This window comes from Ictalurus punctatus, chromosome 8 (genome assembly GCF_001660625.3).
Source record: "Ictalurus punctatus breed USDA103 chromosome 8, Coco_2.0, whole genome shotgun sequence".
In the NCBI taxonomy this organism is placed as follows: domain Eukaryota; kingdom Metazoa; phylum Chordata; class Actinopteri; order Siluriformes; family Ictaluridae; genus Ictalurus; species Ictalurus punctatus.
The window spans coordinates 6,410,116-6,436,577 of NC_030423.2; the positions used below are offsets into that span (position 1 = coordinate 6,410,116).

The 26,462-nt window shown below is 42.2% G+C and overlaps 1 protein-coding gene across 6 annotated transcripts in view; it reads right to left on the reverse strand.

The window, feature by feature from the left end:
• The window catches only part of ebf1a (EBF transcription factor 1a), a 143,734-nt gene that overhangs the window by 33,292 nt on the left and 83,980 nt on the right, over nucleotides 1–26,462 (reverse strand). For 3 of the 6 annotated variants that reach the window (XM_017474868.3, XM_017474872.3, XM_017474870.3), the window contains 4 exons: nucleotides 11,671–11,752; nucleotides 6,918–7,059; nucleotides 2,538–2,671; nucleotides 370–496 (listed from right to left, as the gene is read on the reverse strand). In XM_017474868.3, the coding sequence (XP_017330357.1) occupies nucleotides 370–496; nucleotides 2,538–2,671; nucleotides 6,918–7,059; nucleotides 11,671–11,752 (485 nt within the window). The remainder of the gene's footprint in view (nucleotides 1–369; nucleotides 497–2,537; nucleotides 2,672–6,917; nucleotides 7,060–11,670; nucleotides 11,753–26,462) is intronic. The other 3 variants (XM_017474873.3, XM_053682111.1, XM_017474869.3) reach the window with 1 other exon arrangement.

The following is a 26,462-nucleotide window of genomic DNA, read 5'->3' on the forward strand; positions in this document are numbered from 1 at the left end:
AGTATTGTGTTATTTGAGTTGCAAATCCTTCCCTTCATGCCTGGCCATGAGCTTAGTGAATGGACTATGAAGAGGGGCCAAGTTTAGAGCCATAAACCCAATGAGCACACTCATTCACACACATGAATGCGTAGGCACAGACGCATGCTGAGCAGACAATGGCCACAGCTGAGCACCCTTTAAATGCCTTTATGAAATCTATTTTTCATACTTATCTCCCGGGCTTTAAAGCTTTAATTACTTTAATTGTAAGTTGCAAATTAACAAACACACAAATTAACAAAAACACACATTTCTTCCTACCAAATGCCATTATTAAGCACTTTCATGAGATCTGGATTCAGTAGTGATTTATTTATTTATTTTTACCTGTGTAGATGAATCTGCCTGGTGTTCCCTTACAGAACTGTTTGGACTTGTAGGACAGAGTGACTTCCACCACACCGGGGATGTGCCTGGGGGGAGTCTGTACCCGAATGGCGTGAGGTGTGATAAGCTATGAGGAAGAATAAGGAGAAGGAAGAATCATTGATGACAAGCATTTATAATAATTTAAAAATAACAAATGAACAAATAAATTATTGTTATCACAGAATAATTTATGAGCTACTGTTACCTGCCTATTATTCAGTTACCATCCTATTATTATCCACTAACATCAAAACATGTTGTTCCATTCCTTTTCTAACAAACAATTTGATGACAACCAATGATTGCAAATTTATATTTATTAATGAGAAACATACTGTACATACTATTTTTTAAAATCAATTTATATTTACATTTAATATTGTGGAATGTCCCCAAACCAAGTCAGTTCTTGTTATCATTTACTTATAGCAGCTATACACTGTTGTTCCCTCACCACCACCACCAACAAAAAAAAAGCTTCTCATGCTAAACAGAAAGTAGAAAGCTAATCTGAGGAATTTCCTGTGACTGAAAACTTATATGCACAGCTTTCTCTTTGGCACAGACACTGGAGAACCTTCCATAAATACGCATCTGCTTGTATAAAGCTTATTGTCAATCGTTTAGTTTTGCAAATAAATAGAATCAATAACATATTAGAAAACATTAATAAACCTGTGATTGAGAATTTAACAGGGCAGTGGTATACAATTAGCTAAAACACTCCTTGCCAACAAGAAGTATAAAAGTAACAGTGAGGTTGTAATTAAAATGTTCATATATATATATATATATATATATATATATATATATATATATATATATATATATATATATATATATATATATATAATGAATATCATAACTACATGGACACAATAAATATATTGTAATGTGCCTGCTGCAATACAAAAAAAGAATTTCCATATGCAGTCCGGTCCAAAACTCTGAGACTACAAGTGAAAATGCTTCATGTTTGGCATTCTTTTTCAATTCAACACAAAGTTTTTCATCACAAATGATATTATCAGCAACAACTTATATGTAAAGAAGAATTTTAAAAATATTTACATGAATTTCAGAATTTCTTAGTATTTGGTATGTGCCCTTTTTGCTTTAAAGACTCGAGCTGACACAGATGTCACAAGTTTGTGTAAAAACTGATGATCTGTGTTTGCTCAAATCCGCATATCATCTGAATACGTGCTTCAGTGGAAGGGTTAAGACTTATGGAAAATCTGACCTTTTGTACAAAGAAGTTAAACATGTATAATATAACAAATTTGCTTAAATTTAAACAGTGACCTAGAAATTGTGCAACATCTTGAATATTTAAAAAAAAATAGAAAGTTTTCTATTTATTTCTAGATTTTTAATATGGTCTCAGACTGTTGGACCCTACGGTGCACTAAACCAAACAAGCCTTATGAGTTAAAGAAAGCAGTGCATGTGGTGTGAGGATATAGATCATGTACAGTGATACGGGGGGGGGGGGATTTGTAAGAGGCGAAATAATTTTCACATCATATTCCTCCAAATGATTTTTTTCCCCTGTATAAACTACAAACTATAAAAACTGAGTCAGCAGGATAGAAGTAATGTGTCTGGGAGCATTACCAGAGTCAAAACTGATGTCTTTAGTAGATCTGACATATGGCGCTCCATCAGGCCTTGCCATGAGGTTACACACATGTCAGTATGTTGTCAGTCTGATGATGGGGATGCTAAAATGCAACATAATGAGACTAAAATACTCACAATTACACTGTACTTCTTTTCATTTGATGACTTATTTTCTTGCCCTTTCATGATTCGCACTTTTCCTTCATCTTTCTTGCATGACTTGCTGTATGTGTTATTCAATGTGTAACCTGATGTGAGCAGAATGTATGTAGGATTGGATAAATAGACAGTCAAATGCCTGCCAGTTGCTTTTGCCTATTTATGATTAAAGGCATTAAAGACATCAATAAAAGGTAAAAAGCCAATTATGTCTCAGCTGATTTGTTAGTAATTATATAATAGTTATAAAAACTCAGTAAATGAAAATATGGACAATGGCCTGCATATAGCGCAGTTTAATAATTAGTATGCATAATTTAGTTTGTTGTGCCAAGAGGACTGACCTCGCTCCAGACCAGCATGGTGCCAAATATGACTTGTAACCCATCAAAGAAGTTGTCCCCAATGATGATAACGGTGGCCCCTCCTGTAGTCCAGCCCTCACTGGGACTGATGGCTTTAATGCAGGGCGTGGCTGCTTTCACAATGAGTGACAGAGAGAGAGAGAGACAGAGAAATAGAGATAGATAGATAGATAGATAGAGAGAGAGAGAGAGAGAGAGAGAGAGAGAGAGAGAGAGAGAGAGAGACTCCACTCAGATACATACCAGTTTTTATTAAAGAAGAACATTTAAGATGCCAATTCCACTCAGACTAACTCTAGGTTAGAGTTAATTATTTTTTTTTAATTTTTTTATTTTTTTTAAATTTCCACCAGAGTCTTAAAATTATGAAATAAAGCATAAACAAGCATTAAACATTTAAAAATATGCTACCTGCATTCTGATGCCAGACACTCTGCATATATTGCATGACAAACCATAAAAAGGGAAAATATCATTCATATTACCAAAGTCACACACTAAATCTGAGGCATACCAAGTGCAAAGCTCTCATCACTTTCCACCAAGGGCATGACACTGGCCTCTGTTGGATAAACTATAAATGGTTTTGTTTTCAATGAAAAGTGGTACAGCGGAAAGGGTGGGAGTGTTGGGAGTGGACAGGAATGCGAGGTGAAGATGAGGAGGGTGAGACAAAGGAGAGGAGAGAGGGAAAGTGCTTCACACAAGACTGTGTATATGAAAGGTTTTGTTTTGGGTCTGGGTATAATTAAAAGAATCTATGAGTCTGACAAAAAATCAGTCATTCCTCTTCCCATTTTTTGTCAGTGATCACGTCACAATAATGACCCTGAGCCCCTTCATACCCAAAGGTGGTGAATGGTAATTTGAATTATTATATTTATTAAATATTACTTCGACCCATGCACATAGGTAGGGCCCTGTGTGGCTGCTTGTTTTATGACACTCGTGTAAATGTCATGAGATCCCAAGTCTGCACAGGAGTGGATCAAAAGGCTAGTCGCTGCGGGACACACTGGCAAAACAGCAGCAAGCCATCAAAATTCAACACCTTAATAAGCCGCAATTTCATTTCACCATGTTGAACTTTGGCTCAGGAACGTGAGCTTGCCATCACACCAAGGGCACTTTATTTGACTAATTACTGCTATTCTAGGTTGGGGGATGGATGAAGTAAGGAAAGATGATGGGAAGAAGGAAATAGATAGGACAACAATAGGAGAGGTCTAAATGGTGATTCTTGGAGGTGGCTGCCTGAGTCCGTGGGAGAAATGCATGTGTCAGGCTGCGTTGCTGAATTTTAGTGCTAGACTTTAGTATTAGACTGTGCCTAGAGTTGGAAAGTGCATTTTACAACACTTTGCAGACTCTGTGCATTTTGCTTCCTGTTGCTACGCACATGTGCAGGGTGATTGCAGCAACATGGCATAATTTAATATGGTGGCTGCACTAAACTGGGAGAGATAAAGAGGTACGATGCAGCAATCTGTGATGGTAATCTTGGCTTGGGATGACTCTTTTGCAGTGCTCTGAAATTGTGCATGGATTAACCAGATGGTGTACTGGGAATCCATCTGATAGGATTAAACTTTGCTGCCTTCCATTGCTGCCATCTGTTCCCCTGCACTGCTTACTTGTGTACAGAACGCGCACATGCACACTAACACACTTCAACACTCATGCACATGTCCTGAACAGCCACACAGAGTGTTTATTCCTCTGTGTTTGTAGCCTGAAACTGACCAGGGCAGCTTGTTCCCCCTCCACACTCAGTTTGTGTCATGGCCTTGGCTCTTAGTGTCTCACTCTGTTTTCACAACCTCCAGCTTAAAGACCTCACTGCACAGACCGCCTCTGAGATGGCAGCCTTGTTAGCCAGCAGGGAATGAGAATTATGTTTCCAAATCAATGCAGTACTGCACAAGCTGGCCTGAGCAGAGGGAGTATGAGAAATACGCTAGGAGCACACTGTTTATTATTTGACCTCTGAACCCTGAACCAAATGTTATTGGTTTAACTTAATTAGAACAATCCTTTAAGTGGAGAGCTGACTTTTTTGCATGGCTTCCAGACAAATGCAAGAGGATAATGTGCATCTTTTTCGGAGGGGGTACATACTCTAACTGACAGAGAAACTCAATTCCTTTAACAGACAAACTCAGTCAGTATTAGCACTTAATTTGTTATATAATGCAAAAATCTAATGAAAATATAATGTATCTGCCCAAAACTAAGTAAATATGTGATTGCATTTCTTTGTTTCTGAAGATCAAATCAGATTTCAAATCATCTACGAGTTATTACAGATTACTAGGAGAACATGTCTCTTACCAAAGAGAAGCCATGCTGCAGTGAGAAAGATGTTGCCAGATAAAGCCAGGAAATAAATGTACGGTGCTTAAGCAACTATGCTCTTTTAAGACACATGTAGAAGTCTAAAGAGAACATACCATTGAGGAGAATTTTGGTTCTCTCTTCTTTTTTTCAAAGCTGTGCAAAAGCCAAGGCCAAGGAGTATTTGGAGCATTGTAACTGTGTAGATTTGATTAAGAAGTGTTTCATTACAGCATTTATTCAGTTCACTGTAACTTTTACTCCTATATGATGTGTGGTGGTGAATCAGGAGATACTGCTGGTGAACAGTGGCAGATCTTTCAATGAGTGCAGTCATGATTGGGAACATACATGTAATCATCTCCACAGTAGTGCCTAGAGCACACTAGCCTGTAGGAACACTGTGAGTGCTTCCTTCACATGCAGCAGTCACATTACTCTCCATCCTCCATGAATGATTAAGTGTGTAATCTGTAGATAATAACATTTATAAACTGGGTGTTCCTGTAGCTACTTTGTGTGTGTTTTATGCATGCATGAGGCAGAAGGGAAACCAGTGCTGTTAGGCTCCTCTTGCATTTGCCTACAAGCAGTCAGCTCTTTAACAAAATATAAGGAGCCGTAAAAGAAAGAAGGGGAAGAATTGTGTTGGTGTAATGATGCCACACAGTTTCTCAGTAAGTTTAGAGACTGTCATCTCTCTCTGCTCTGCAATTCTCCTTCTTGATGTGAAGAAGCTCTATCCATTGTGACAAAGTGGCCTAGTTTTGCTGAATTCAATGATCTCAGTGTTATTAATCATCTTCATGCAAATAAAAGAGCTTGTTGGTCTAGAAAAAAACATAAATGTAAATTCTGATGTAAATTCTCTAATGAGTTGGATGCAAACAGGGGGCTCTGAGAGATTAAACATACAGGGTTATATTCAAATTACGCACATCAGTAGTCAGACCTGAGATCTAATCACAGACTACAGTGTGTCTTGCATGTGCAGAGTGCTGAGTTTGCCTAAAACAGAGATGTGTCCAAGTAATGCATGATTCTGACTTTCAACTTAAGCCCATTTTTTCTTGTGTAATATTGGCGAAGAGCTAGATTAAATCCAGCTCCATGTCTGCTATTGATGTAACCACAATATTCCGCTCTGAAATTCATGTTTTGACTGGTAAATACAGTACACTCAAAAACTATGAAATGTCATATGATGACACTATTAATTAATTAATAACACGGTCCATTTCATAGAGGACACAACATCTAAATTTGAGACATTGTAATATGAATAAATTCATGAACTACACATACACATAAAGTGAGCTGTAAGTGCAGCAGATGAGTGCTTGGTCAGCTTATCCTTTAAACCGTGAGCTTGTTTTACTTACCGGAAAACCCATTAAAATAAACCAAAACACTGGCATTAAATCGACAACTCAAACAATATGAATTTGAACTGAGCAAATAACAGTCCACAAACTACAACGCTACTACACATGTCATGGCATAAAAATATTATGAGGTGCTTTAATGATTCACTGTTTTCAAACCAATAAATCAAAGAGCATCAAAGTACATCAAAGTGAAATGATCTATCATGCAAGGTGTCTTGGCAGGTAACTGATCAACAACTGATGTCTGACCGTATGAACTACCTGGAGGTGACAGACCTTCTACTACCATGTTAGCCTAGTAATGATTAGTAAAGATTTTGAACTAGTAAAGATTATGAAAATAATCTTTTCTAGGTTACATTCTGCATGAAGTGGTCCATATTAAATGGTTTGGATCACAGATTTAAGACCACTAGTGTAATCTGGTGTCATTCTGCATGAAACAAAAGTCAAAACCTGAATATACAATAAGGCTCAGTATCATCACAGACACAAATGCTGAAGCAAGACTATACAAATCATGAGCTTGCCATTAATGGTTTATATAGATGAATCTTTGGTCACAGCCTTAAAATGTGGGGACCTTGATTACCAGATATCATGACATTTCATATTATTGTGGGGACGCTATACTGACCATGTTCCAAGTATGAAGGGGTGCCCTCTGATGGGTCCAGTCGGCGAGCCCTGCGCCCATGTTTAGAGTTGTTGTGTACAAACATGTTATCAGACACAGCCAGAACATGACCATCCACGCTGACCGTCGTAGAGACCACCACCTACAGGAGGACCAGACATATTTATGCCTTCTAATTTCCAGTACAAATCCCCATTTAGCACCTTTACCCCACATATTCATAGGACAATGAAAACTGTTAAGACTATGCATGGCTTCTTGGAAGCAGAGATCCTTTTATTTAAATCTTAGCACAGCAGCTTCCAGAGGTTTATTCTCAAGAGACATGATGCTTGATAAGACCTGCTAAGCTCAGTTTAGCCAAGCACTGACCTTCACTGCTCCTTTTCTCATGGTTACTTTCTTATTTTGCATATCCTCTCTTTCCATACTCAGGTATTTGCACCACACTCTACTTTCTATAGTAAATAATAAATATACTATACAGTACAACATACAAGCTCATTTATCTCCTTTCAATCAGAATAAATTCACTTTCCAAAATTATGTGGAAATATAGTGATTGCTGCATTACTTCAATTACAGTTTGTAGAAATACAAGTCAGTACAAGTACTCATTAAAATTGACCACAAAGTCACTCTGTATGGCAGTAGCACCACAAATAAAATGAATAATTAGAGTCAAGGATCGGCATGGTCCTTAGCATGTGCAGGCTGAAGAGTCTAGTTAAGCTGCCAATAACACATTATCCAAACAATTTGATTTAATGGAAGGTTCAAGGCAGAAAAAAATAATATAACATAAAGAACACAACAAGGCAAAAGGACTTCAAACTGTTTGCCAAAAAAAAAAAAAAAAAGAATTGTCAGGACCCCGCAAGAGGTAAAAATCTTGTATAAAATAAACATATTGAAACAATGATTAAAATTTTCAACCAGGACAAACTACTCACCTTTGGCCACAAACCATTCTTTTTTATTTTTCATTTTTTTAATAATAGTATTTTCTCTCAAACAATATCTTGCAAAGATTATTGCCACTCACAAATCCAAATTAAATCTAATCTTTGAAAACAATTCAGATACTGTTTAAGTGTACTGTTCCCTTTCAAAGGGAACTCCACGTTGCGTTTAGCATAATACTATGGGAGCGCCCCTCGCGCGTGACCGGCATCTGAAGCTTGTGTAAAATCATGCCTATTTATAAGCCTGCCATGAATAGGTGATGTGGCAATTAAGCACGTCACGTGAAATATATATATGGCACCTGTGAACCGCGCCGTCAGCCTTATTATCTTCAGCGAGACTGCATGTCAGTTGTTTGTGTAAAGAAACAAAAAACGCTTAATTTCCTTTCTATCTTTTCTCAAAATCATTGAACTTTTCCATCCCTTTAAAAAAAGGAGAAGAAAAAAGGAGTCCTTGAGAGGTCTGCGCATAGTAACGCCTACATTAGGCAGCTCTACTCGCGACTCGCTCTCTTCTTGGAAGCTGAAGCGAGTTGGGTTTCAGAGTCTCGTGGATCTGGGCCAGCCGCTGCCGAGGCAGCTAGCTACCTCAGGTTTGGGGGATCTCGTATGGATCCGGAAGAGGAGCCGGAGACGAGCGCTTCTCTATCTCTTGCTCTGTCTTCCGGGTCCGGCTCACCCCTGGATTTTGGAGTTCGCGTTGCTAATACTCCTTCCGCTATGGAAAGCCAAAAAATATAAACCCCACACACAAAAATAATAGTAATAATTCCTCTCTGACTCCGAGGAGACAGAAGGATGTGTTAAAAACTGAGAGCAGCATATAAAGAGCTGCTTGAAGTGATTAGGCTGGATGAGCTTTTTTCTCCCCAGTGAAAGTAAATCCCTCACACTGCATAAAACGCCCCCTTTTTTCCAGAAGTGCATGACAAAATATCAGGCTTCTGGGGGAAAACCATGCATAAGCCGTATTTATTACCCCACGATGTTGGATTATTCGGCCATTGTGGGGAATGAATGGCATGGCTATTTAGCTATGCTGAAGGTGGAGGAAGCGCTTGCAAGGTACCTCTCTCCATCGACAGCAGGTAATTTAGGGGGGCCGGATATGCCATCCAAGTCACCATGTAAGGCCACCGTGGCATTGGTGGACAAGGCCTATGCAGTAGTAGTCTTGCTTGTGGGTCACTGCAGACAATGACAGTGTTGCAGGCCTACCAAGCTGACCTGCTGAGTGAGCTCGACATATGGCGGCATTCAGCCAGTTCCTTCTCCGTTGTGTCGAGTTCACCCAGGCATCCACGTGTGGAGCCTGGGCCAGCGCTAGTGCGAGGGAGACACAAAAGTCAAGTCTGGCAGCCCACCAACCCCCACAGACAGCCAGGGGAATCAGGCGGCCACAGTCGTGGCCTGCTATTAGGCCTGATCTGAGAATGGTAATAAAGGCCAAGCAGACAAAGAGTAGCGGTCCTGAGGGGCCATGGAGGGACATATCAGGGGACATGAGGTTGTTAGGGCAGTTAGCCCCCAGTGCTACTGTAGGGCCTCCCCTAGCCAAGGCTGTCCCAAGTTTTCAGTGTTCTCTGGTCAGCGAGCTGTCATAGGGCAATGAAAATCTGATGCTTTCCCTCCAATAGAATGTGGAATAGTTAACGTCACTAAAAGACCGCCTGGCAGTGTGGAAACTACTGCCAAATGTGTGTCCATGGGTTCTGTCTACCGTAGAAAAGGGTTACCGGGTCCAGTTTAGAACTCGACCGCCCCGGTTCAGAGGTGTGCTCACCACAGTTGTCAGCACAGACCAGAGCCCGTCATTAGTGCAGGAAGTAAGATCCCTCTTGGACAAATGGGCCATAGAACATGTACCCCGTTCCCTGAGGGAGGGAGGTTTTTACAGCCGTTATTTCCTGGTCCGCAAAAAATAGAGGAATATGTGGCCAATTTTATATCTGCGTCATCTGTACTGTACTCTTCAGACATACAGGTTCAAGATGCTGATGCCCAAACTTATCGTTCCACAGATTCAATTTAAGGACTGGTTTGTGACAATATATCTAAAAGGTGCATATTTCCACATAGAAATATCACTAGCTTTATCCCCTCGCACCTTCACAAAGTGCATGGATGTCATTCTGGCTCCATTGTGACTCCAGAGCATCCATGTACTAAACTACCTGGATGACTAACTGGCAGTTCAACATAGAGATATTGTTCTCACCCACATGAAGAGCTTGGGGCTCAGGTTGAACCTCAGAAAAGTATGCTTTCTCCAGTGCAGTGGACAACTTTTCCAAAGGTTATAAGCATTCTACTATGATGAGGGAGTTTCTATCCCTAACATGCATAGGGTCAATCCTATCAACATTGAGCAAGATAAAGCTGGATCTTGGCTTCCCCTCCAGTGTCTATGGGAGACTATTGGAGCTTTTGGGCAGCCAACATCATACCATTGGGCCTATTGCACAGGAGACCATTTCAGTGGTGGCTGACAAGTTGGGGGTTCCGTCCAAGGACGAAACCTCTGAGAGTAATCAGCGTCACGCTGCGATGCCTACGTGTTCTGAGAATTTGAGTGTCCCCAGTTTCTAGCCTTGGGTTACACTCTAGGGGTGTCTCCTTAGTGCAAGAAGGTAATGACAGACACCTCCCCCATGGGCTGAAGTGTTGTCTTCAGCTGTCAGCTCATGGTCTCTGGAGTGGCCCTCCAGGGAGGATTATGTCCGTGCCCCCTGTTCAGGCAGGCGCAACTAATTCATCAATGGGCAGAGGGAAAGTTTTGTGCAATGTACATTGTGGGAAACTGCAGTGTGGGGGCAGACATCCTGTTGAGGCAGGGGCTGACTCCCAGAGATTGGTGGCTCCATCCACAAGTGGTGGAGTCCATATGGCTAAGGTTTGGAGAAGTGGGATTGCATGTGTTTGCCTCAGAGGACACAACACACTGCCTGCTGTGGTTCGCCGTCACTCCTCCTGCACAATTAGGGCTGGATATCATGGTGCACATGTGGCTGAGGTCACATCTGTACACTTTTCCCCCGATTGCTCTGCTCCCACAAGTTCTAGTGAGAGTTCTCCAAGACAGTCTATGTCTGCTACTAGTACCACCTTATTGGCCAGCTCGAATATAGTTCTCAGAGATAATATCCCTGCTAGATGGCACTCCTTGGGTGATTCCCATCTGCAGGGTCCCAACTGTAGACCCAGTGAACTGCGCAATAGCTGCAGTCCTGGAGTTCTTACAAGAATGTTTCTCAGCGGGGTGGGCTCCTTCTACAATTAGGGCTAACATGCGAGGGGCACTCCCATATGCTTATTGTTATGCTAAACGCAATGTCTCGTTCCTTTCTCAGGGAATAGGGTTACATGCGTAACCCAGACGTTTTATGCTTAAACTATCACTCTCTCTCTCTGTCGCTGTTGCTCTCTCTCTCTCTCTCTCTCTCTCTCTCTCTCTCTCTCTCTCTCTCTCTCTCTCTATATATATATATATATATATATATATATATATATACATATATATATATATAATTTCCATAACATTTTTCTCACTTTCATGAAGGATGCAAAAAATCCTGGATAACCAAGCACATTCTGTGCCAAATGCTGTGTTTGGGGCACTTTGGTCTGTTTGGTTGTTTTTTTGCAGGTGGTGGAGCATAACAGAACCTTCATTACAACTTGCGGTACAACACAGAATGGGATTTTAGCCAGTGATCAAACATTAATATATAAAATTCTTAAATGCCCATGTGTGCACAGTCAAAGGCTTTCGTGTCAGTTGTTACCTGAAAGCGTCGCATATCTCTTGGGTTCCCTGCATTCTTTAGACAGTTCTGGTTGCACTTCAGGAAGAACTTTAGGAAAAATCTGAAAAGACACAGAATAACAAATAAATAAAATATATTATACCATGGTTGGTGCAACACCACTGCACTGGCAAACATCAGCTTCTAAACTAGTCTGCATGAGACTCGTTGAAGGAGAATCAGCTGGGAGAAAACAAGAAACAAGTTGCTTATGCTTAACCAAATTATCAGTAGCGAACTGCCGAAATGCATGAAAGAGTTCTTTCTTTCCGCCATTATTCAGCCTTAAAAACATACAACACTGGAGATTAGTCAGAACCATTAGTTTCATTCATTTCACTTTCACTTTTCACACTATTAAAATGACTTATGGCATTTTTGTGCTGAAGTTTGTTAATTTAAAAATGAATGCTGTAAATGGTGTTAGTTAAGGGATTCTTAATGTAAAGCATTGCCAAAGACCTCTATATGATCCACTGTCATATCTATCGTAGTGATGTGGTAAGTACTGTACTTTGATCCATGTGTGTGACAATGTGTGTGTGTATGTCCACAAAGATAACTAAGCACAGTGCTGTTTAGGTAAACAGATTCTTCCCTGAGGGCTGGCTGTACTGAGGGCCTGCAGCCTTCTCTGATATCATTTACTGTAAGGGCTCTAAGCACTGCAGTGTTCATGTCTGATTCTCCACTACTGCCGCCTGTCTGAGCTCTCCATGATCTCTCTATCCATCTTTCACCCTCGCTCTCAGCTGCCCCTGTGTGTCAATAGCACAGAGAGTGTGACCTATTCCTTCTAACACTCAGCTTAACCCCAACACTCATATCACACACTTTCTCAGTCCTACTAAATCCCCTGCAAAAACCAGGGTGTGCTGGCTATAGTTTCCCTATACCATTGTGTCTCACGCATACACTGTTTACACACGCACACAAATACACACACACACACACACATTAAAGGGCTATAACCTACTCTTCAGAAATATGAAGTGCAATTTATATATACCAATGATCCCTGCAGCACTGGAGAGTTTATTGTCCAAAGCATCCCTTTCATAGGGTGCTTTGGACAGGGATCTTATGCTTTTAGAAGCAATTGGCTTGATTAAGAGCACTTCAATTGGTAGAGGCTAAGGTCCAATGTTCTGATAACAGGAGAGAGCTGGAGAACACAACGTGACTCCTACACATGCTCCTCTACCCGACATAATCATGTATAGGGTGCAGTAGATATATTATGCAGTACATACTAGTACTGCACAGATATGAGAATGAGAAGGGCAATGGCTGGCTATACGAACACATAAAGAAAGAGAAGGAAGAATAAGGAGGAAAAAGACAAGCAAGAATGGAGAAGGGCATAAGCCTGTAGTCGCAGTGGTTAATATAATACCCAGCCCTTGAGCACTGACTCATGGTCACATCCATATGTACTGAGATGTTGAACTCCAACTCTAGCTGCTCTTTATGCCCCACCAAAACTCAAGCATACAGTTTGTCTAAGCAATTTTGTACCTTAGACACTTTTTGAGTCAACACAGAAGTAAGAATGAAATTCTTACTTATAAGATAAAAAGGTGGGGGAGGGGAGAGGCACACGGTGGCTTAGTGGTAAGCACGTTGCCTCGTGCCTCTAAGGTTTGGGCTTAGAATCCACCGTTTGTGAGCAGAGTTTGTCATATGGTTTCCTCCTCCCTAGTCCAATAACATGTGCTGTAGGCTGATTCACATTTCCAAATTGCCCATAGTGTGCGAATTGGTATGTGAATGTGTGTGCATCTGTGCCCTACGGCACCCTGGCACCGGGTGTCCCCCGCCTTGTGTCCTGAGTTCCCTGGGATAGACTCCAGGCTCCCCCGTGACCCTGTGTAGGTTAAGTGGTATGGAAAATAGATCGATAGATCAGAATTTCAGCTTTCATTTCATGATATTTGCACATATTGTAGATATGTTAAATAACATAGAACATGGCACATTTGGTGGCAGACCACGCAATTTTTAGGTGAGAAAATGTATTGGAACAGATAGTCATAAAGTAAATATTAATATTACTGTTCACTTTCAAAGGGAACGCCACGTCACACATAAGTGTAGCATAACACTATGGGGAGTGCCCTCACGCGCGACCGGCATCTGAAGCATGTGTAAAATCATGCCTATTTGTAGGCCTGCCGTGAGCAGGTGATGTGGCAATTAAGCAGATCACGTGAATTATATATATGGCACCTGTGAACCGCGCTGTCAGCCTTATTATCTTCAGCGAGACTGCATGTCGGTTGTTTGTGTAAAGAAACAAAAAGACGCTTCATTTCCTCTCTATCTTTCTTCAAAATCTCTGGAGTTTTCTATCCCTTTAAAAAAAGAGAAGAAGAAGAAAAAAAGAATGAGCGAGAGAGAAAAGTAGGAGTGAGAGAATTCAGGAAGTGTGTTACGCCTTGCTCCCGTTTCATCATGGGGAGGAGTGCACACTTTCTGTGTGAAGTGTCTAGGTTTGGAGCACGTGACGGCAGCCCTCGAGAGGTCTGACTGTGCGCATTTTAAGCCTGCATTAGGCAGCTCCGCTCATGAATCGCTCTCTTCTTGGAAGCCGAAGTGAGTTGGGTTTCAGAGCCTTGCGGATCTGGGCTGGCCTCTGCCGAGGCAACTAGCCATCTCAGGTCCAGGGGGATCTCTTATGGATCCAGAAGAGGAGCCAGAGATGAGCGCTGCTCTATCTCTTGCTCTATCTTCCGGGTCCGGCTCTCCGCTGGATTTTGGAGCTCACGTCACGACGACTCCTTCTGCTATGGAAAGCCAAAAGAAAAAAAACAAAACACACACACGCACAAAAATAATAGTAATAATTCCTCTCTGACTCCGAGGAGACAAAAGGGTGTGCTAAAAACTGAGAGCAGCATATAAAGAGCTGCTGGAAGTGATTACCAAGGCTGGATGAGCTTTTTTCTCCCCAGTGAAAGTAAATCCCTCATACTGCATAAAACTCCCCCTTTTCTCCAGAAGTGCATGACAAAATATCAGGCTTCTGGGGGAAAACCATGCATAAGCCGTATTTATAACCCCACAATGTTGGATTATTCGGCCATTGTGCGGAATGAATGCCATGGCTATTTAGCTATGCTGAAGGTGGAGGAGGCACTTGCGAGCTACCTCTCTCCATCGACGACAGGTAATTTAGAGAGGGCTGCTATGCCATCCAAGCTGCTGTGTAGGGCCACCGTGGCCAGGTGGGCAAGGCCTATGCAGTGGTAGTCTTGCTTGTGGGTCACTGCAAACAATGACAGTGTCACATTGTGTGTGTCTGTCAGCTCGACATATGGTGGCATTGAGCCAGTTCCTTCCCTGTTGTGTCGAGTTCACCCAGGCATCCACGAGTGGAGCCTGGGCCAGCACTAGGGCGAGGCAGCCTGCCAGCCCCCACAGACAGCCAGGGGAACCAGGCAGCCACACTCGTGGCCTGCTACTAGGCCTGATCTGAGAATGGTAATAAATGCCAAGCAGACAAAGAGGAATGATCCTGAGGGGCTGTGGAGGGACGTATCAGGGGACATGAGGTTGTTAGGGCAGTTAGCCCCCAGTGCTACTGTAGGGCCTCCCCTAGCCAAGGCTGTCCCAAGTTTTCAGTGTTCTCTGGTCAGCGAGCTATCACAGGGCAATGAAAATCTGATGTTTTCCCTCCAATAGAATGTGGAATAGTTAACGTCACTAAAAGACCGCATGGCAGTGTGGAAACTACTGCCAAATGTGTCTCCAAGGGTTCTGTCTACCGTAGAAAAGGGTTACCGGGTCCAGTTTAGAGCTCAACCCCCCTGTTCAGAGGTGTGCTCACCACAGTAGTCAGCACAGAGCAGAGCCCAATGTTAGCACAGGAAGTAAGATCCCTCTTGGAAAAAGGGGCCATAGAACATGTACCCAGTTCCCTGAGGGAGGGAGGTTTTTACAGCCATTATTTCCTGGTCTGCAAAAAAGTAGAGGAGTATTCGGCCAATTTTAGATCTACGTCATCTGAACTGTACTCGTCGGACATACAGGTTCAAGATGCTGATGCCCAAACTTATCATTCCACAGATTTAATTTGAGGACTGGTTTGTGATGATAGATCTAAAAGGTACATATTTCCACAAAGAAATACTGCCCAGTCACAGGAATTTCCTGAGGTTTGCGTTTGGAGGCAATGCATACCAAGATCAGGTTCTTCCCTTTGGGCTCACTTTATCCCCTCGCACCTTCACAAAGTGCATGGATGTCATTCTGGCTCCATTGTGACTCCAGGGCATCTGTGTACTAAACTACCTGGACAACTGGTAGCAGGATCCAGGGAACTGGCGGTTCAACATAGAGATGTTGTTCTTGCCCACATGAAGAGCTTGGGGCTCAGGTTGAACCTCAGAAAAGTATGCTTTCTCCAGTGCAGTGGACAACTTTTCTAGGGGTTATAAGGATTCTACTATGATGAGGATGTTTCTATCCCCAACATGCATAGGGTCAATCCTATCAACATTGAGCAAGATAAAGCTGGATCTTGGCTTCCCCTCCAGTGTCTATGGGAGACTATTGGAGCTTATGGCAGCAGCAGCCAATGTCATACCATTGGGCCTATTGCACAGGAGACCATTTCAGTGGTGGCTGAGAAGTTGGGGGTTTCGTCCAAGGTGATGCCTACGTGCTCTGAGAATTTGAAGTGTCCCCAGTTTCTAGCCTTGGGTCACACTCTAGGGGTGTCTCCTTAGTGCAAGACAGTAATGAAAGACAACTCCCTCATGGGCTGAAGTGTGGTCTTAGACAGCTGTCCAGCTCATGGTCTCTGAAGTGGCCCTCATCTGGAGTGGCATATAAATTGCCTAGAAATGTGGGCCATATTTCTAGCACTGAAATTCCTTCTTCCTCAATTGAGAGGTCACCATGTGTTTACAGACAACACAGCGATGGTCTCATATATTGACCACCAGGGAGGATAATGTCTGCGCCCCCTGTTCATGTAGGCGCAACTAATTCTTCTCTGGGCAGAGGGAAAGTATGGTCAGTGAGTGCAATGTACATTCTGGGCAACTGGAATGTGGGGGCAAAGATCCTGTTGAGGTAGGTGCTGAGGCCCAGGGATTGGAGGCTCCATCCACCAGTGGTGAAGTCCATGTGGCGGAGGTTTGGCCAAGCGGGACTGCATGTGTTCGCCTCCGAGGAGACAACACACTGCCCACTGTGGTTCGCCCTCACTCATCCTGCACAATTAGGGCTGGATGCCATGGTGAACATGTAGCTGAGGTCACATCTGTACGCTTTCCCCTGATCGCTCTGCTCCCACAAGTTCTAGCGAGAGTTTGCCAAGACAGTCTTCGTCTGCTACTAGTAGCACCTTATTGGCCAGATCGAATATAGTTCTCAGAGATAATATCCCTGCTAGATGGCACTCCTTGATGGAATCCCAACTGCAGGGATCTACTATCTCAAGCCGCAGGGCTGATTTATCACCCTTGGCCAGAACTATGGAAACTGTGGGTTTGGCCCCTGAGGGGCACCAGCTCAGAGATTCTGGTCTCACAACTGAGGTTGTAGAGACCATGTTGAACCCTAGAATTGTATGTGCTCAAGTGGCAGCTTGAGCACTTGTGGTGTTAGGAATGCCAGCTAGACCAAGTGAACTGTGCAATAGCTACAGTCCTGGAGTTCTTACAAGGATGTTTCTCAGCAGGATGAGCTCCTTCTACAATCAGGGTTTACGTGGCCGCCATTTCGGCCAGCCATGCCCCTGTTGATGGAGCCTCTGTGGGGCAACATCCTCTAACTTCGAGGTTTATGTGTGGTGTCAGGCGGCTGAGGCCCATCTGCAGTCCGCACATACCTTCCTGCGACCTTTCTGTGGTCCTGTAAGGTCTGTCAGGTGCCCCATTTGAGCCCTTAGAGTCAGCCTCTGAGAAGCTTCTTACTCTAAAGGTAGCTATTCTGCTGGCCCTGACATCTCTCAAGCGAGTAGTAGATCTACAAGCTCTCTCAGTTGCCTCTTCCTGCCTTGCGTTTACCCCTGGATTAGCCAAGGTCTTCCTGTATCCTAGGCTGGATTATATTCCTAAAGTAGCTACATCTGCTGCCCAGCCTATGGTGTTGCAGGCTTTCTGCCTTCCTCTGTTCCTCACACCAGAACAAGAGAGAATGCACCTGCTATTTCCAGTAAGGGCGCTCTGTACTTACGGCCAGTGGCGTAAGTTGGAGCAGCTGCTGATCTGATGCAGCGAAAGTACAGGTGATGCTGTATCAAAGCAGTGCATCTCTAATTGGATAGTGGAAGCACTCTCTATCACTTATGAGGCACATGGTCTCGCTACGCCTCTAGGCATAAGGGCTCATTCCACCTGGGGGGCGGCGGGGGGTCGTGTAGCATAAATTTTTGCCTATTACCCAAAGACAATTAATATTTAACATAAAAACAGATACTCACATATATTAACCAGATGAAGGTGGAAAGTAAGACACTGAGAGCCAGTGAGTGAGAAAAAGCAAGAGTCCAAGTTTATTTGTTCCATGAGATCCACAAAGTTGAGAACTCCCAAGGGTGATCTAAAAAACCCAGAGCCAAAGCTCTCCTATTGATACGGTTTTCTTAGGGTCAGGATGACCCAGACACCAATATGTTTAGAGTTAGCAGTCCCAGAAGACCATTACGTACTTTAATCAGCATTTTTGAGCGACACTGATCCCACAGAGTTCGCTGTTCCCAGAGCCCTTTATCTCGCAGCCCTCACCGTTCCCAGAGCCCCTTATCTCACAGGTGCAGCTCAGCTACAATACCCTTATATTTTGTCTTGTTTGACTCTTAAAAAAATAACCTGACCTTCGTCTGTATCACTCCTGACTGGATTTTCATTGAGAAAGGATTCTCCACACCTTCAAACACACCATCTCTACATTATGAGTAAGTTTTATGTTTGTTCTGTATTTCTTTTTTATAGTGCTTGCATGTACATTACCCTATAATAGTTTATTTCTGTTTTCTGCATATACACCAGGCCTCTGTGTGTGTGTGTCTCTTAGTTGGACTTCTGCCTCTGTGTGTTTCTTTGCTTGTACTCCCCCATTTTTCCCATTACGTCAAATAGCAGTTTTAGGTGTCAGTGTAAATAATGAAAATAAATCTAAATGTTACATCTAAAGTGTAAAACTAAATCGTCAGTGTCACATCCCTCATACAGTTCATTCTCTCCTATGTGTTTTAGGTGAACATCAGTTTTTCTTATCTTCTTTACTGGAGGGGCTGGATTTGGATCTGAACACTCGCTATCAGCTTGTGCATCTCACTGCCGACATCACTATGCCTTCCTCCAGCTATCTGACTGATGATGACACAGCCTTTTCTGACCCGGGCTCTGACCTCTCTCCCTCTTTTTCACCTGCTAGCCCTGAATATTCCCCTCCGTACACATCAGCTGGCTATCACACGTCCCCAGGACGTACCCCGTTTTACCACCCGTTTTCTCCCTACTGCTCTACCCTGGATTACAGTCCCACCAGCCCAGTGAATTCTCAATAAAATTACATACTACTCATACTAAGTCTCCCTCGTATTTATTTCATGTCTATTTTATTTCCAACATTCGCCTCCTCGAAGGCTTTGTCCAACTTACAGGATGTGTGTTATGCTGCAGGGTGGTCTATGCCACACATATTAATTCGATATTACAGCCTGGATATTCATTCTGCCCCCTGCACAAGTGCCTTGTAGTGACCCTTGGGCTTGGGTCTTTTTGAACAGACCGTACCCTCGGTATGACGGGGTGGGTATTCTTGTTCCCATAGCGTTATGCTAAATGCAACATGGAATTCCCCTTAAAAGGGAATGTCTGGACTACGCATGTAACCCTGTTTCCTAAGAAGGGAACGAGACGTTGCTTAGCTTTGTCATCCAGGGGTAGGACTGTGAATTGTGTCTTCGCTTCAGATAATAGAGGCTGATGGCGTGGTTCACAGGTGCCATATATATATCACATGACGCGCTTAATTGTCATGTCACCTGATCACGGCAGGCCTATAAATAGGCATGATTTTACACAAGCTTCAGATGCCGATCGCATGCAAGGGAGATTCCCATAGTGTTATGCTAAATGCAACATCTCATTCCCTTCTCAAGGAACAGGGTTACATGCGTAGCCCAGACGTTTTCTACAATTATAATTTTTTTTTATATTAATTATACTTAATATTTGGCTGCCTATCCCCTGCAAACCACTGACATCACCAAACGGTTACATTCTCATTTTGTTTGTTGTTCGTATTGGGGGGGTTCTACCTTCAGTCTCATCTTCAGGAGGTGAAATTGGGTTAAGGTCTGGTGATTGACTTGGCCAGTCTAAAACCTTCCACTTTTCCCCCAGTGAACTCCCTTGTTGTGTTGGCAGTGTGTTTTGGATTATTGTCCTGTAATTTCCTGTAAATTGGAAGACAGAATGTTCCTGTAGACTTCTGAAGTCATTCTGCTGCAACCATCATGAGTTACATCATCAATAAAGATTAGTGAGCCTTTTCCAGAAGCAGCCATGAAATCCCAAACCATGATACTACTGTACCTCCACCACTCTTGACCGATGAGCTCATATGTTTTTGATCATGAGCAGATAATTTCTTCCTCCACACGTTGGCCTTTCCATCACTTTGGTAGAGGTTAATCTTGGTTACAGAACTTTTGTGACTCATATCTGTAATTCCAATCTGGTTTTCTGATTCTTACTGCTGATGAGTGGTTTGCATCTTGTGGTATGGCCTTTATATTTCTGCTCTCGAAGTCTTCTTCAAACGGTGGATTGTGATACTTTCACCCCTGCCCTGTAAAGGTTGTTGGTGATGTAACTGACTGTTGTTTTGGGGTTTTTCTTCAAAGCTCTCACAATGTTTCTGTCAACAGCTGCTGTTGTTTTCCTTGGCTGACCTGTTCCATGTCTGGTTGTTAATACACCAGGGGATTATTTCTTTTTCAGGCCATTACAATTTGTTGTATTGGCTATACCAAATGCTCATGCAATGGCTTTGATCAATTTTCCCTCTTTTCCTTTTTCTTTTTCCTTATCAGCTTCAAAATTTCTTGCTTTTCTCCCATAGACAGTTCTGTGGACTTCATGTTGGTTTATTATTTTAACAATAAATGCAGTTTTCACAGTTGAAACCCAGGGCTGAGTCCAAGAGTAGACATTGAGAGCTTTTATTATCTGTTTAAACAATCAATTTAACAGGGCACACCATGGCAACAAGAAACAATTGTCAATCAGATCTTCCAATATTTTTGACCACTTGAAAAATGAGTGGGTTCAAACAAAAGTTGCTTAAGTTGATCTAGATGTAAATATGAGGACATTAAAGCTGAAATTGTGTCATATTCATCTTTTGATTTCAAACCCAAATGTCTTCAGAGTGTAGCGGAAACAAAAAAAAATTGGCCTTGCTGTTCCAATATTTTTGGAGCAGACTATATATAGGCACAAAAAACACTTATTTGACCCATATATAAAATAAATCTCTGAGCCTTTTAATCAGATCTGAGTTGTTCTTAAGGGCACATAACAAAACAATCATTTTTAATTTCAAACCCTCCTTTACCATTAGTTACGTCTGTGTAGCCGCTTAAAGAGCAACCGTCATTATATAAATTGCTTGCTCTAGCTGTGTGGTCTGTTAAGAATGAATGTTTGCAGAGCAGATAGAAAGCATGTGCTAATCTAATGTCAGCACTAAATGCAGCAGTGTGGCATTGGAGCATGTGGCATGTGTGAGTATGGTGTTATCCACACCCTCAGTAAATGAGACCAAGTTGACGGCACTGGCCATCAATTATTCAGAGGCTGAGATGGCAATTATGGCACTGAGCACAACCAGCATGAATATTTTATGAAGGTTAACAGAGAGTGAGGGGGATACACAGAGAGAGAGAGAGACAGAGAGAGAGAGAGAGAGAGAGAGAGAGAGAGAGATTTGGTCCTAAGAGACTCAGTGTTACCAATTCTCACCATGGAGCGCACTCAACTTGCTACTCTTCTATAGCTAGATATCCTTCTTCATGTCCGTGATCTCAGTCTGCCCTTCTCTCCTCACCTTGCACCACTCTGTCTTTATCTTCAGTGGTTGTATTGGTTCGCCTGAGAGTGATCTGCATGAAACATCTTAAAGTGTCCCTGGTGCAGTTTAGGCACCCAGCTCTCCATTACTCCAGTGCTGTGGGCATGGCAGGAATGCTGCAGTTGTTTTGAATGTGTCATGCAAGTCATGGCTAATTGAGTAACAGGACACCAGGGTGATGAAAGATGGCCTAATCTTTGGAGCAACAGTGTCAAAGCTTGCCAGCCCCAGTGTGCCTCCCTGTCTGCTCCCAGTGTCTCTTTGCCTTACATAAAGTTCCTCACTAAAAAAATACATTGCTCACACTTCAAAAATACATGCTACATGTAGCTACATGTACCTTACCAGGTTAAGTAGGCACATGAATGACAGCACTGGTGAACTGTTTCAATTCACCCAAAACAAAGAACAAAACAAGCAAACATCAAGAAATAATAACACATCATAGACAAAACTAAATGCAACCAAACTATAAATAGAAGCACAGCAATGTGACAGTTACAATGCCTTTCCCTCCCTTCCCCCCTTTTGGAAAACAAAAAGCAAGCATGGGGTGCTGACAGCTCAGAAATTGCTTACAATACAGATTTCCGAAAAGATCTACCCCAGGCAAAAAAGTAAAAATACCACTGGCTTGCTTAGCTGGTCTTTCAGATGTCTTACCCCTCCTTCTCAAGCCCCCCTCCTTGCTATGGCTGGATTTCTGCACCGGCCTGCGAGTTTGGTGCCAAATGCAACCCAAGAACTATTTCAGAAAAAATAGGGGAAATAAATGAAGAGAATTTGCTTATCATAACACATGAGGAAAGGGACTCTTGCTTAGCTTTCCACAGCTGAATCCATGTAACAAATACTTGTTCTGACCCGCTTCACCACAGAGAGAATTTGTACTAGCGAGAGGTCATGCTGTGTTTCTGTGAAACATTCTTTGGAATTTCAACAACTGAGAAAGCATCATTTGAATGACTTTGACATGAAAACATTTCAGACAACTAAGAGTAGGTTAACATCTGAAATACTTGATTAATATACTGAGTTTGTAGAAAATAAGATGGCTGCATTATGATGCAGCTCCACTTCTCAGAACACAGTCTGTAACTTTCAGTTGTTCACGTACAGCCCTTGAACGTGAACTTGAACACTTGTTTATGTATCTCAGTCATGATACTGAATACCTCCTCTCTGTGTTCTGACATGATCAATCCACTCGTTATGTCATTACATCCTCAAGTGCATCGATTTAAGAGTGTGCATGTGAGAGATACTGTAAAGATGAAGGAGAAAGGCAAGGCGGGGAAAGAAAGAATGCAGGGAGTGAGAGCAATGAGTGAGATTTCACATCAGACAGAAAAACTAAACCCTGGAGATGTGTGCAGTGTGGATGGGTGAATTATTTTACATAATAAACGCTTCATATTCAGGCTCATAATTGATAGCTGAAGTCAGGCAAGGCAGCGTAGCCGCCGCATTTGGGCTTTGGGAGCTGTCAGTCAGAGGCAAGCCACTGGAGGAGGAGGGATAATGATTGTCATCTGACAACTGCCTTATTTAATTCCAACATTACTGCTAACATTAATGATTACAAAGCCATGGTGGCCTCAGCAACCATGTCAGGGTGCAGTTGGGTCAATTATTGTGCTTAGAGTAGCAGCAACTGCATGGGTTTGCTATGTTATGAAATTTATTGGAATGGCAACACACTGTACTGAAGCAAAGTTAAGAATGTGATAGGTCAGAGGCTTCTACAGAGAGAGAGAGAGAGAGAGAGAGAGAGAGAGAGAGAGAGAGAGAGAGAGAGAGAGAGAGATTGACTTATCTACTGGAAATCCCGCTCCACAGCTGTTTAAGTCTTTACACATGAAACGCAGCTGACTCAGGCTTAACCTTGGATGTAATTGTCAAATTAATGATAGATTAGAGAGTGGATTACATGATGACCTAGCTTTAACTTATCACATGGAAATAAATATGTTTAATCTGGAAATTGTCACAGTGTTTGCATGAGTAAAGCCCAATAGATCTAGCCAAAGCCCTTGTAGAGAGATCACACAGACTGCATAGGAAACTTCAGTGAGTAAACAAAATAAATATGACGGCTGGAATTGTGAAGAAAGATCTGTTTTACATAGGTTTTTAAAGAAACAGAGAGAGAAAGAGAGACGGAGAGAGAGAGAGCTCCTGTATATTTCAGAAGCTGTAGGCAAACACCTCAATAATTCATGGTGTAGAGATTGATTTTTTTTCCTTTGGCGAAAAGCAGCAGATATGGCGGGGGTTGGGGGGGGGCTGGTTTTGGGGGGTGTTGGTGCTAAAGATTGTGGGATGATGGGGAGGACAACACTGGGGATTAGCAGCTAGGGAAATCATTATCCTGCCCACTTACTGTGTGAACAATGAAGCTTTAAAGTGCACTTTGAAATGACCCCAAAGGACAAAATCACACTGACTTACCTTGGAAAATTGATAATTTATGTTTGTGAAACAGTCCTAATTGATCCCCCTTTCAATGTCTTGAGTGAAATAAGCAAAAAGTGGTGAATACGCCAAGAAAATGGTGAAGAGTGAAGACGCTTACAGTCAGAGGAGGTAAGTGAATGGTCACATTAGAGACAAGACCCAAATGACCACCAGTGAGGGTTAAAATTGGGAATCATCTTAGCCAAAAGAGTTTTAGAAAACTATACATGCAGCTCCTGGGGGGGGTACCTTTATAAAAATATCAACTCATTTACTGCACACTGACCAAGGAATGATGGTACCAAATAAAACCACTGAGAGAGGGAGAAAGATGGAGAGAGGGAGGAAAAAGTTGGCGAGTCGTCCTGCATGTCTGTCTGATCGAATCAGCTCTGTGTGTCTCTGATGCGATGACAGGTGAAGCTTTGAGCATGAGGGACATCTTTTTGTCATTGTGCATACTCACAAATAATTCATCCCTTCAGAGTGGAAGGGGAAGTGTATTGACATGTACCACTTCTACTTTCCTTCACCTGTCTCTTTCAAGCAGGACACAAAAAACAGCGAGACCTTTTCACAGAAAACAAGTAGGCACAGGAGCTCTCTTTCTACTACTACTGACCTAATTAAAGCTGCTCATCTCTCACTTCTCCTCTCAGCCTTCTCAAAGGTAAAGGGACATAAATAATCCTAACCATAACCTACAGTCTGAGACTATGGCTCTGCCATTTCTTTCTTTCTTTCTTTTTTTTTTTTTTTTACAGTAAACTGCAGCATTTGTTCGAAGCCAAAGAGTTTGACTGTTGAGTTTTAAATGTCACAGAGGAAGCAGCCAATCCTTTAACAGTAGTCTGGAAGCACTCTTTTAGGTGCAGCTGATAAAATGCCAGCGTACACTCATCTGCCTTGTTATAATTTAATGTACACTTAGTCTAACGCCACAACCAAGATCACTATAAATAAAACCTGAATACATCATTATTAAATGATATTTCTTAAAAAAGATTACATTATTCTTCAGTAATACAGCCGAAAGTTTACTCTTATTATAATGAAGGCAGAAACTTAAATAATAAAGCATATGAAACAGTACTATATCCAGGTCAATATCAGATTTAAGCCCGCACTAAATGTTGTATGTTAGTAGACAATTTCTCGGTTAATATAATATCACATACTGTTTACTAGAATTAGTCTTGAGATGACAGTTGAAGGGAAAATAAAACAAAAAGACAGTGAGAGATACTGAGAGAATGAGGGAGAGCAATGTGTTTGTGGCTGTAGCTGTGTACATCAGTGGGTGCTCAGTGTGAGTGTGTCTCTCTTGCCTGCTAATCGGCTCCCTGATAATTTATTATTTAAATTATATTAGGCAATGACGTGCAGTCAAGCGGAAATGGTACAAAACTGCGGCATATTGATTTTAACAGCGTGCTGTCTCCTGTGATTTGTGGCAGCGCATGGCTGTCTGCGAGTGACAGTCTCGGGATCACAGGGACCGGATGCTACCGTGCCACATGCTAATGTGCACTTTAAACATTTAGCAGTAGGAGGTGCTGTAATTGCTTTGACAGCAGACAGGTGACCAACACTGTGTAACCTCTTCTCTTCTCTTCTCTTCTCATCTCTTCTCTTCTCTTCTCTTCTCTTCTCTTCTCTTCTTTCTTTCACAGAGAAAAAACGTTGGCCTATTCCCCTCTCTCTCATGGAATGAGGTGATAATTCTCCTCATGCCTCAATACAATGCTTAATTAGCAGTGGAGGATGGTCATTAGAAGAATTTTTTCAGATACACAGAGTGCTACTGTGATGATGCCGTCACCTTTTCATTAGTGTTTTCGTTAACTACTAGTTCCAGGCTGTTTGGAGTTAGCATCATTAGCCGGAAGTGCTGGAGATATTAGTACAGCAAATTGGTACCGCTTTCTATTGGGTTACTGCGCAAAACATTCTTCCTCCATAAAATGAGAGGTGAGCTTTATTAAATTAGCCTCAAAAGCTCATGGAGTAAATGTCTGCAAATGAGTGGAGTCTGGGTTCCATGCCTCCCAGCACAAATTTACCAAAATGATTACATACCCTGGCTGGCAATGCAGCCATATTTTAATAATCTCACGTTCTTGCTTTCATTAAATTAAAATAGGGATTATGTGTCACTTTGGTACAATTAAACACACAATCAACCCCCACAAAAAAGATGAAAACATCAGAGCAATAAT